This window comes from Ascidia mentula, chromosome 9 (assembly GCF_947561715.1).
Source record: "Ascidia mentula chromosome 9, kaAscMent1.1, whole genome shotgun sequence".
In the NCBI taxonomy this organism is placed as follows: domain Eukaryota; kingdom Metazoa; phylum Chordata; class Ascidiacea; order Phlebobranchia; family Ascidiidae; genus Ascidia; species Ascidia mentula.
The window spans coordinates 7,084,397-7,097,575 of NC_138574.1; the positions used below are offsets into that span (position 1 = coordinate 7,084,397).

The 13,179-nt window shown below is 41.3% G+C and overlaps 1 protein-coding gene across 1 annotated transcript; it reads left to right on the forward strand.

Annotated features, from left to right (window-relative positions):
• Positions 1–243: 243 nt before the first annotated feature.
• On the forward strand, positions 244–6,138 carry LOC145914477 (uncharacterized). The gene has a single exon (XM_083002304.1). It carries the CDS (start codon positions 244–246, stop codon positions 6,136–6,138), a length of 5,895 nt encoding a protein of 1,964 aa, XP_082858430.1.
• Positions 6,139–13,179: the final 7,041 nt, after the last annotated feature.

Sequence of the window (13,179 nt, forward strand, 5' to 3'; positions counted from 1 at the left end):
TATGTTGCATGTGACTGTTCGCTAATATGTGTTTGTTTGTTTAGTGAACGTGTCACAGTTTGTTAACTGTGCCGCAGAATAAAAGAATACTGTTCTTTCCTGACGGTGCGGTCAAACCCCTGTGACAAGGCTAGCTGGTCGTGTTACATCGTTAACAAACTAGGAATCGTCAACAAGCGAAGGATCGACGATTGATTTGGTCACCACGGACATTGCCGTGAAATTGCATCACAAGTAAACCGTATGACGGAAGATCAAGAAAACGAAATAGTAGAGGCTTTAAAGGCTCTACAAGATAGCTACGCTTGCGCAGAGAGTCTAATGAAAAAGCCGCAAGATCTTTCAGCGCTACGTGAGTTCCTGCCCCAAGTAAATGCAAACTTTGATAAGCTAATTGAACTTCACTCAAATATGTCGGATAGTGATAAACTACCTGAGATAATCTCGCGTGAGCGAGATTATTGCCGAGACAAACAAGAATTTGATAAAAGGGTCGCAACGTGGATATCGAAGCTGCATGATCCGCAGCCTAGATCCGTTCCCCTACCATTGTCACCAGCCGACGCGTTGTCTGTTCACTCGAGTAGAAATTCAACCTCGAGTTCTATACGAAGTGAAATTCGACGCAGTAAGGTGAAACTAAAGCTTGCGAAATTCGCAAGTGCTCAAGAAGCCGAAAATGTACGAAGGGCCTCAGAAGAAGCAGATAGACTACGTCGTGCGGCAGAGCTGGAAGCAGATCGTGCACGTCGTACGGCCGAGCTAGAGGCGGAACGAATTCGACGTGAGGCGGAGAATGAAGCCCGGCGCATCAGCGAAGAAGCGGAGAAGCACGCTGCGCAAATGCGCCACGATTTGCAACTCGCTGAAGCTGAAGTGGAGGCATGGGAGGAAGAGTCTATCGGTAATTCAAGCCTGGCGTCTGTTACAAAAGGTAGTTCAATTTCTATCCCTCGCCCACGATTACTGTCAAATGTTTTTCAACATACGAGCTCACAGTTGCCGTCAAATGCTGTACGGGGCTCGTGTCCACAAATTAGGTCAAATGCGCAACAAATGGAAGCGCCCGTGAATGTGCCCGCACCATGCATCGAGAAGCATAGGACTGGTACGTTTGGTGAAATCCCTCGTGCAGACGCAAATAGTTGTTGCCCTAGTCCCCAAAATATCTCGCCACTACCAAAGACGTATCAGGACGCATACCATGTGAACTTGCCGAGTCCTGAAGTAACCAAATTTGATGGTGATTCACTAAATTACTGGCTATTCGTACGACAGTTTGATACCTACATTGCTAAGAAGGCCCACAATGATGAGATGCGGCTGTTGTATTTGGTACAGCACTGTAAACCCCATATTAGGGAAAAAATTGAACGCTTTAACGCGAAAGATCCAGCCGAAGGGTACAGGCTTGCCTGGCAAACCTTGTATAACGAATATGGCCAACCTCACATTATCGCACAAAGATGCGAAGAACAGCTGATGTCAGCTCCGGTTGTCAAGGACAACGACCCCGATGGTCTTATGAAATTATCTGTGCTGTTGGACAAATGCTGTACGGCACTACATGGTGAGATAAGACATGCTTCTAGTGTTGATTCCATGGATGTCATGTTGGCTGTTATCAGGAAACTCCCGTTTAGCATGCGAAAGGACTGGGTTTCGATGTCCGCACAGATTGAACATGACACTGAAAAACGAGCTACCTTTGCGACTCTTACAGAGTTTGTAGCACTAAAAAGCAAGGTTGCAAACTCGATTTTTGGTAAGGCGCTGTATTCATCAAAGGAAGACAACAAAGGAAGCCGCCGGCCGAAGGCAATTGCGCACAGCACTGTGGCGACTTCTGCGCCGAAAATTAAGGACAAAACACACGTGCCAATGAAGTGTTTGTTGTGCAACGGGAGCCATTCTCTTGACGCATGTGTCCAGTTTAGGAAAATGTCGTGGAATGATCGACGCAGGTTCGTGCGTTCAATGGGTTTGTGTTTTAAGTGTTTAAAGGCTGGCCACCGTGCTAGAGACTGTGATTCCAGTCAAAGTTGTTTAGTCAACGGATGCGATGGTAAATCGCACCACAAATTGCTGCATTACCCAGCCCCTCCTACTGTATCCGAAGGGGTAAAGAATGACAATCCTGCTTGTGCTACGATCCGAAGTCGCGAGTACAGTGCAAGTGTCAACGCGTCTAGTGTGTACCTGAATGTTGTATCTGTCGTTGTTCGCCATGGGACCACTTCCATTGCCACGTACGCTTTTCTGGATCAGGGTTCAACCACAACGTTTTGTGAACGTAAGTTGGTAGACAAATTAGGTGCGTCTGGACGACCCAAACAAATTTTGTTGAACACAATGACGACACCGCAAAAACTGGACACAATCGCAATTTCCGTGTCAGTCGAACCACTTGATGGAGGTGAGCAAATAAACTTGCCAGAAGTAGTGGTTGTTGAACAAATACCTGTGAAACCGAACAAGTCTCCCACCTGGAAAACTCGGAAGATGCACCCATCAATAAGGAGTCTACAACTGTCTTCCATTGCTGGTGGAACTGTCACATTGTTGATTGGTGCTAATGTACCTGTGGCACATCGTGTACAGTGCAGTCGTCCTGGAAACGACGAATGCCCAGATGCTGTGAAGACGCCTCTTGGATGGTCTTTGCTAGGTCGATCGCTCGACCCTGTCCGCAAATCTGCTGCAGATGCCAACTTTACTTGCGTCATGGACACCGCCCATACCATGTTTCTAAGCGACGAGAGTGACCTGATCCCCAAAGAAGAAGACGAATTGTTTGGAAGTCCTTTCTCCAGGGAAGATCGGAGGACGTACCAATTGATGAAGGACTCCGTTCAATACATTGATGGACATTATGAATTGCCACTGCCGTGGAGACATGATCACCAAGTTTTGCCTAACAATCTGAAGATGGCCAACAAAAGATTAGAATCGTTGAAACGTCGATTGAGCAACGACGAGAAAATGCATCAGAAGTACGCTGAGCAAATGCAAGCAACAATCGACAAAGGATTTGCCGAAGAAGTACCGGAGGAGAAACTGATTACCAAATATCGGACGTGGTACATACCTCATCATGGTGTTGTGAACCCTCACAAACCTGGTAAGTTGCGTGTTGTGTATGATTGCGCAGCTCAATACCGTGGACTGTCTTTGAACCAAACGTTGATGCAAGGTCCTGATCTTGTCAACAGTCTACTTGGCGTCTTGTTGCGTTTCCGCAAGTCGCCGATTGCCTTGGTAGCTGACATTGAGGCCATGTTTTACCAAGTGAGAGTTGCCCCTCGTGATCGTGACAGTTTGCGTTTCCTTTGGTGGCCTGGTGGGAACCTGTCAGGTGAGCCTGTGCCCCACAGAATGAATGTACATCTCTTCGGGGCAACTTCGTCTCCAAGCTGCGCAACCTTTTGTTTACGTCAAACCGCTAGTGATTTTGGGAGTGAATTTGAACCCATTGTTGCCTCTACGGTTGAACGTAATTTCTACGTCGATGACTGCCTCACATCGGTAGCAGACGTTGAAACTGGATTGCAGCTTGTCGATGGTCTGCGCTCCTTGCTTGAGAAGGGTGGATTTCGCTTGACCAAGTGGTTGTCAAACTGCAAGGAGATTCTTGATCGCTTACCGGAAAATGAATTATCAATGGCTTTGCAGGTGCGCCCACTGGATGCTGAATTACAAGAGCGTGTGCTTGGTATACAGTGGAATGTTCATGCTGACGCATTTCTGTTTGCTGTTTCGTTGCCAATGAAGCCGCGCACTCGCCGAGGCCTCTTGTCAACTATGAATTCTCTATTCGACCCATTGGGTTTTGTTACCCCCGTCGTGTTGCGAGCCCGGCTCATTTATAGGAGCTTGTGCAAGCAAGAAATTGAATGGGACGAAGAGATGCCTGCTAAGGACTTACGAAAATGGGAGAAGTGGTTAGTCTGCTTACACAGCCTGCAGGAAAGGCGCATTCCACGATCATTTGGATTTGGTGTCAGCGCCAATGTGATAAGAAGTCAACTTCATGTGTTTGCTGACGCATCCAAAGAAGCCTACGGAGCTGTGTGCTACCTCCGATCAACGAATAAAGAAAGCGAAGTGACCTGTACCTTGGTTATGAGTAAATGTCGCCTGACACCCCAGGGTGAAAATTCTATTCCACGGTTGGAATTGATGGCTGCTGTTCTGGCTGTGGACGTGGAACTGATTGTCAGAAAGGAAATGTGTTTGGACCTGCGTCCCTCTATATTTTGGACGGATTCGTCTGTGGTGCTGCAAAGCATTAAAAATGATAAACGAAGATTTCCGTTGTTTGTCTCTCGTCGTTTGGCAATGATCGAGAAGAATACCTGTGTGAAGAACTGGAAACATGTTCCGACGACGGAAAACCCTGCTGATTTGGCTTCGAGGGGAGTCTCAGCCGATGCCCTGGTGAGGAGTGAATTGTGGTTTGACGGACCATCGTTTCTCAAGAAGACGCCCGACTGCTGGCCAAATATGTTTGGTGACGCTGCTACAGATCCGGTTGAGGTTAATGTATTTGATAAGAAACCTTGTGGTGTGTTTACTGTGGTAGAGAAATGTCCTCCCACAGATGTTTTAATAACGAAATTTTCTTCGTTGTATCAACTTAAACGTGCCGCTGCATGGTTTTTGCGTTTGAAGGCAATTCTGCGAAGTGCGAGAACCGCGAGATTTGACTCCTCGGCCCTGAGAGTTGATGAGCTACGGACGGCTGAAGCCGAGTTGGTGAAATATGTTCAACGAGGTCATTTCTCACAATGGATGATAGCAATTACCCCAGATGGAAACTTGAAGAAACCAAGCAAGTCATCGGCAGTTTTTCGTATGGATCCTGTGATGATTGATGGAATGCTTAGGGTTGGCGGTCGTTTGGAAAAGGCGCCTATTCCTTTTGAGGCCCGACATCCTGCCATTTTGCCTTACAACTCGTACCTGACTGAGTTGCTAATTTCCCATTTCCATGCAGAGTGTGGACATTCTGGCGTGAACCACATTCTGTCCCAGATGAACCAACGCTATTGGATCGTTAAAGGTGCAGTGGCGGTGCGACGTGTTCTCCGCGCATGTTTGGTATGCCGGCGTCGCAACGCAAAGCCTGAAGGGCAAATTATGTCCAATTTACCGCCAGCTCGCCTGCAAATGAATGAATTTCCCTTTGCATTTACAGGAGTCGATTATTTCGGACCTCTAGTCGTCAAGCAAAGGCGCTGCGAAGTTAAGAGATGGGGTTGTCTCTTTACATGCCTAACTACAAGAGCAATTCATCTCGAGGTGGCACATGACCTAAGCACCGATGCCTTTATAAATGCATTTCGCAGATTTATTGCTCGTCGCGGCGAAGTGCTGCAAATTTATTCCGATAACGGCACGAATTTTGTGGGTGCTGCGCGTGTTCTTCGTGACGCCGTACGTGAATGGAACCAGAACCAAATAGAAGAGTTCTTCAAAAAGAAAGAAGTTCAGTGGCACTTTAACCCACCTGGTGCAAGTCACATGGGAGGTGCCTGGGAAAGGATGATTCGGTCTGTTCGACGCGTCCTCTCCTTGCTGACGAACGAACGAGTCCTCAACGATGATCAACTGCAAACGTTTCTGCTTGAAGCGGAATCAATTATCAACTCGCGACCCCTGACTCCGGTCACACTTGATGACGTTGGTGAGTCACCATTGACACCTAATCACTTGCTAAGGATAAATCCGTCCGGAGGGATGCCTCCAACCGTCACAAGTGATCGGGACTGCTACGCGCGCCGGGGTTGGCGCAAGGTCCAATATATTGCAGATCAATTTTGGAGACGATGGTCCCGGGAATACTTGCGTACAATCATCGCTCGCCAGAAGTGGCATCATGAGAAAAGAAATGTCCAGGTCGGTGATGTTGTCCTTCTGGTTGATGATGCTGCCCCCAGACGTTCTTGGTCGATCGGTCGCGTTGAATCAACCAATCCTGATGACTTTGGTGTGGTCCGCAGTGTTCGAATTCGATCGAGAGGAACGATTGTGCGAAGACCCATTCACAAACTGTGTGTGGTCGTACCAGTTGATGGGAGAGGAGACGATCACCTGCCACACGATGACCCGGCGACAATGGTCGCTGAGAAACACTGATAAACGATTGATACAAACGCGCGTCGAAATTGTGTTGTAAAAAATTGAACGTCGCTGTGACTTATCAATTTTGGGGGGGAGTATAAGATTTCTGTGCGCGTAACTTTCCATGTGAGAAAATTTCACAACAATGGAAACGTCACAATGCCCCTACCAACTGTATGATGCAAGGCTAGTGCCAGCAGTCTTAATGTTTGCCACGTGTTGAACTTGTCCGCGTGCATTAAACTGTTTTGGTGATTAAATATCTGTTGTGAATTGCAGTGAATTGACTTAAGTTGATAACAAAATAGTGACTGCATAACGTAAATTCACCTGGTGCAACCGAATGCTATTCGAAGTCGGTCCTTGTGCATCTTGTATTGGTGAGTTCAATAATGTTGTCTGTTATGTTGCATGTGACTGTTCGCTAATATGTGTTTGTTTGTTTAGTGAACGTGTCACAGTTTGTTAACTGTGCCGCAGAATAAAAGAATACTGTTCTTTCCTGACGGTGCGGTCAAACCCCTGTGACAAGGCTAGCTGGTCGTGTTACAGTTACATACGTTGTGCAACCGCAAACTCAGTACTGGATTATCAGCGTTTTCCACTGTATAATAAAGCTTGTACTGAAAAAAAATATTTTTTATCGAAAAGTCATATACTGCAAAATGGACAAGTGCTGAAAGCGCATATGTTACATACGTTGTGCAACCGCAAACGCAATACTGGAGTATCAGCGTTTTCCACTGTATAGTAAAGCTTGTAATGAAAAAAAATATTTTTTATCGAAAAGTCATTTCCTGCAAAATGGACAAGTGCTGAAATCGCACAGTTACATACGTTGTGCAACCGCAAAAGCAATACTGGAGTATCAGCGTTTTCCACTGTATAATAAAGCTTGTACTGAAAAAAAATATTTTTTATCGAAAAGTCATATACTGCAAATTGGACATGTGCTGAAATCGCATGGTTACATACGTTGTGCAACCGCAAACTCAGTACTGGAGTATCAGCGTTTTCCACTGTATAATAAAGCTTGTTCTGAAAAAAAATATTTTTTATCGAAAAGTCATATACTGCAAAATGGACAAGTGCTGAAATCGCATAGTTACATACGTTGTGCAACCGCAAACGCAATACTGGAGTATCAGCGTTTTCCACTGTATAGTAAAGCTTGTAATGAAAAAAAATATTTTTTATCGAAAAGTCATTTCCTGCAAAATGGACAAGTGCTGAAATCGCACAGTTACATACGTTGTGCAACCGCAAAAGCAATACTGGAGTATCAGCGTTTTCCAATGTATAATAAAGCTTGTACTGAAAAAAAATATTTTTTATCGAAAAGTCATATACTGCAAATTGGACATGTGCTGAAATCGCATGGTTACATACGTTGTGCAACCGCAAACTCAGTACTGGAGTATCAGCGTTTTCCACTGTATAATAAAGCTTGTTCTGAAAAAAACATATTTTTTATCGAAAAGTCATATACTGCAAAATGGACAAGTGCTGAAATCGCATAGTTACATACGTTGTGCAACCGCAAACGCAATACTGGAGTATCAGCGTTTTCCACTGTATAGTAAAGCTTGTAATGAAAAAAAATATTTTTTATCGAAAAGTCATTTCCTGCAAAATGGACAAGTGCTGAAATCGCACAGTTACATACGTTGTGCAACCGCAAAAGCAATACTGGAGTATCAGCGTTTTCCACTGTATAATAAAGCTTGTACTGAAAAAAAATATTTTTTATCGAAAAGTCATATACTGCAAATTGGACATGTGCTGAAATCGCATGGTTACATACGTTGTGCAACCGCAAACTCAGTACTGGAGTATCAGCGTTTTCCACTGTATAATAAAGCTTGTTCTGAAAAAAACATATTTTTTATCGAAAAGTCATATACTGCAAAATGGACAAGTGCTGAAATCGCATAGTTACATACGTTGTGCAACCGCAAACGCAATACTGGAGTATCAGCGTTTTCCACTGTATAATAAAGCTTGTACTGAAAAAAAATATTTTTTATCGAAAAGTCATATACTGCAAAATGGACAAGTGCTGAAAGCGCATAGTTACATACGTTGTTCAACCGCAAACTCGGTACTGGAGTATCAGCGTTTTCCACTGTATAATAAAGCTTGTAATGAAAAAAAATATTTTTTATCGAAAAGTCATATACTGCAAAATGGATAAGTGCTGAAAGCGCATAGTTACATACGTTGTTCAACCGCAAACTCAGTACTGGAGTATCAGCGTTTTCCACTGTATAATAAAGCTTGTAATGAAAAAAAATATTTTTTATCGAAAAGTCATATACTGCAAAATGGACAAGTGCTGAAATCGCACAGTCACATACGTTGTGCAACCGCAAAAGCAATACTGGAGTATCAGCGTTTACCACTGTATAATAAAGCTTGTACTGAAAAAAAATATTTTTTATCGAAAAGTCATATACTGCAAAATGGACAAGTGCTGAAATCGCATAGTTACATACGTTGTGCAACCGCAAACTCAGTGCTGGAGTATCAGGGTTTTCCACTGTATAATAAAGCTTGTACTGAAAAAAAACATTTTTTATCGAAAAGTCATATACTGCAAAATGGACAAGTGCTGAAATCGCACAGTTACATACGTTGTGCAACCGCAAACTCAGTACTGGAGTATCAGCGTTTTCCACTGTATAATAAAGCTTGTACTGAAAAAAAATATTTTTTATCGAAAAGTCATATACTGCAAAATGGACAAGTGCTGAAATCGCATGGTTACATACGTTGTGCAACCGCAAACTCAGTACTGGAGTATCAGCGTTTTCCACTGTATAATAAAGCTTGTACAGAAAAAAAATATTTATTATCGGAAAGTCATATACTGCAAAATGGACAAGTGCTGAAATCGCATAGTTACATACGTTGAGCAACCGCAAAAGCAATACTGGAGTACCAGCATTTTCCACAGTATAATAAAGCTTGTACTAAAAAAAAATATTTTTTATCGAAAAGTCATATACTGCAAAATGGACAAGTGCTGAAATCGCATAGTTACATACGTCGTGCAACCGCAAACTCAGTACTGGAGTATCAGCGTTTTCCACTGTATAATAAAGCTTGTACTGAAAAAAAATATTTTTTATCGAAAAGTCATATACTGCAAAATGGACATGTGCTGAAATCGCATGGTTACATACGTTGTGCAACCGCAAACTCAGTACTGGAGTATCAGCGTTTTCCACTGTATAATAAAGCTTGTTCTGAAAAAAAATATTTTTTATCGAAAAGTCATATACTGCAAAATGGACAAGTGCTGAAATCGCATAGTTACATACGTTGTGCAACCGCAAACTCAGTACTGGAGTATCAGCGTTTTCCACTGTATAATAAACTTGTACAGAAAAAAAATATTTTTTATCGGAAAGTCATATACTGCAAAATGGACAAGTGCTGAAAGCGCATAGTTACATAAGTTGTGCAACCGCAAATTCAGTACTGGAGTATCAGCGTTTTCCACTGTATAATAAAGCTTGTACTGAAAAAAAATATTTTTGATCGAAAAGTCATATACTGCAAAATGGACATGTGCTGAAATCGCATGGTTACATACGTTGTGCAACCGCAAACTCAGTACTGGATTATCAGCGTTTTCCACTGTATAATAAAGCTTGTACTGAAAAAAAATATTTTTTATCGAAAAGTCATATACTGCAAAATGGACAAGTGCTGAAAGCGCATATGTTACATACGTTGTGCAACCGCAAACGCAATACTGGAGTATCAGCGTTTTCCACTGTATAGTAAAGCTTGTAATGAAAAAAAATATTTTTTATCGAAAAGTCATTTCCTGCAAAATGGACAAGTGCTGAAATCGCACAGTTACATACGTTGTGCAACCGCAAAAGCAATACTGGAGTATCAGCGTTTTCCACTGTATAATAAAGCTTGTACTGAAAAAAAATATTTTTTATCGAAAAGTCATATACTGCAAATTGGACATGTGCTGAAATCGCATGGTTACATACGTTGTGCAACCGCAAACTCAGTACTGGAGTATCAGCGTTTTCCACTGTATAATAAAGCTTGTTCTGAAAAAAAATATTTTTTATCGAAAAGTCATATACTGCAAAATGGACAAGTGCTGAAATCGCATAGTTACATACGTTGTGCAACCGCAAACGCAATACTGGAGTATCAGCGTTTTCCACTGTATAGTAAAGCTTGTAATGAAAAAAAATATTTTTTATCGAAAAGTCATTTCCTGCAAAATGGACAAGAGCTGAAATCGCACAGTTACATACGTTGTGCAACCGCAAAAGCAATACTGGAGTATCAGCGTTTTCCACTGTATAATAAAGCTTGTACTGAAAAAAAATATTTTTTATCGAAAAGTCATATACTGCAAATTGGACATGTGCTGAAATCGCATGGTTACATACGTTGTGCAACCGCAAACTCAGTACTGGAGTATCAGCGTTTTCCACTGTATAATAAAGCTTGTTCTGAAAAAAAATATTTTTTATCGAAAAGTCATATACTGCAAAATGGACAAGTGCTGAAATCGCATAGTTACATACGTTGTGCAACCGCAAACGCAATACTGGAGTATCAGCGTTTTCCACTGTATAGTAAAGCTTGTAATGAAAAAAAATATTTTTTATCGAAAAGTCATTTCCTGCAAAATGGACAAGTGCTGAAATCGCACAGTTACATACGTTGTGCAACCGCAAAAGCAATACTGGAGTATCAGCGTTTTCCACTGTATAATAAAGCTTGTACTGAAAAAAAATATTTTTTATCGAAAAGTCATATACTGCAAAATGGACAAGTGCTGAAAGCGCATAGTTACATACGTTGTTCAACCGCAAACTCGGTACTGGAGTATCAGCGTTTTCCACTGTATAATAAAGCTTGTAATGAAAAAAAATATTTTTTATCGAAAAGTCATATACTGCAAAATGGATAAGTGCTGAAAGCGCATAGTTACATACGTTGTTCAACCGCAAACTCAGTACTGGAGTATCAGCGTTTTCCACTGTATAATAAAGCTTGTAATGAAAAAAAATATTTTTTATCGAAAAGTCATATACTGCAAAATGGACAAGTGCTGAAATCGCACAGTCACATACGTTGTGCAACCGCAAAAAGCAATACTGGAGTATCAGCGTTTACCACTGTATAATAAAGCTTGTACTGAAAAAAAATATTTTTTATCGAAAAGTCATATACTGCAAAATGGACAAGTGCTGAAATCGCATAGTTACATACGTTGTGCAACCGCAAACTCAGTGCTGGAGTATCAGGGTTTTCCACTGTATAATAAAGCTTGTACTGAAAAAAAACATTTTTTATCGAAAAGTCATATACTGCAAAATGGACAAGTGCTGAAATCGCACAGTTACATACGTTGTGCAACCGCAAACTCAGTACTGGAGTATCAGCGTTTTCCACTGTATAATAAAGCTTGTACTGAAAAAAAAAATTTTTTATCGAAAAGTCATATACTGCAAAATGGACAAGTGCTGAAATCGCATGGTTACATACGTTGTGCAACCGCAAACTCAGTACTGGAGTATCAGCGTTTTCCACTGTATAATAAAGCTTGTACAAAAAAAAATATTTATTATCGGAAAGTCATATACTGCAAAATGGACAAGTGCTGAAATCGCATAGTTACATACGTTGAGCAACCGCAAAAGCAATACTGGAGTACCAGCATTTTCCACAGTATAATAAAGCTTGTACTAAAAAAAAATATTTTTTATCGAAAAGTCATATACTGCAAAATGGACAAGTGCTGAAATCGCATAGTTACATACGTCGTGCAACCGCAAACTCAGTACTGGAGTATCAGCGTTTTCCACTGTATAATAAAGCTTGTACTGAAAAAAAATATTTTTTATCGAAAAGTCATATACTGCAAAATGGACATGTGCTGAAATCGCATGGTTACATACGTTGTGCAACCGCAAACTCAGTACTGGAGTATCAGCGTTTTCCACTGTATAATAAAGCTTGTTCTGAAAAAAAATATTTTTTATCGAAAAGTCATATATTGCAAAATGGACAAGTGCTGAAATCGCATGGTTACATACGTTGTTCAACCGCAAACTCAGTACTGGAGTATCAGCGTTTTCCACTGTATAATAAAGCTTGTACTGAAAAAAAATATTTTTGATCGAAAAGTCATATACTGCAAAATGGACATGTGCTGAAATCGCATGGTTACATACGTTGTGCAACCGCAAACTCAGTACTGGAGTATCAGCGTTTTCCACTGTATAATAAAGCTTGTTCTGAAAAAAAATATTTTTTATCGAAAAGTCATATACTGCAAAATGGACAAGTGCTGAAATCGCATGGTTACATACGTTGTGCAACCGCAAACTCAGTACTGGATTATCAGCGTTTTCCACTGTATAATAAAGCTTGTACTGAAAATAAATATTTTTTATCGAAAAGTCATATACTGCAAAATGGACAAGTGCTGAAAGCGCATATGTTACATACGTTGTGCAACCGCAAACGCAATACTGGAGTATCAGCGTTTTCCACTGTATAGTAAAGCTTGTAATGAAAAAAAACATTTTTTATCGAAAAGTCATTTCCTGCAAAATGGACAAGTGCTGAAATCGCACAGTTACATACGTTGTGCAACCGCAAAAGCAATACTGGAGTATCAGCGTTTTCCACTGTATAATAAAGCTTGTACTGAAAAAAAATATTTTTGATCGAAAAGTCATTTCCTGCAAAATGGACAAGTGCTGAAATCGCATAGTTACATACGTTGTGCAACCGCAAACTCAGTACTGGAGTATCAGCGTTTTCCACTGTATAATAAAGCTTGTACTGAAAAAAAATATTTTTTATCGAAAAGTCATATACTGCAAAATGGACATGTGCTGAAATCGCATGGTTACATACGTTGTGCAACCGCAAACTCAGTACTGGAGTATCAGCGTTTTCCACTGTATAATAAAGCTTGTTCTGAAAAAAAAAATTTTTTTTGAAAAGTCATATACTGCAAAATGGACAAGTGCTGAAATCGCATGGTTACATACGTTGTGC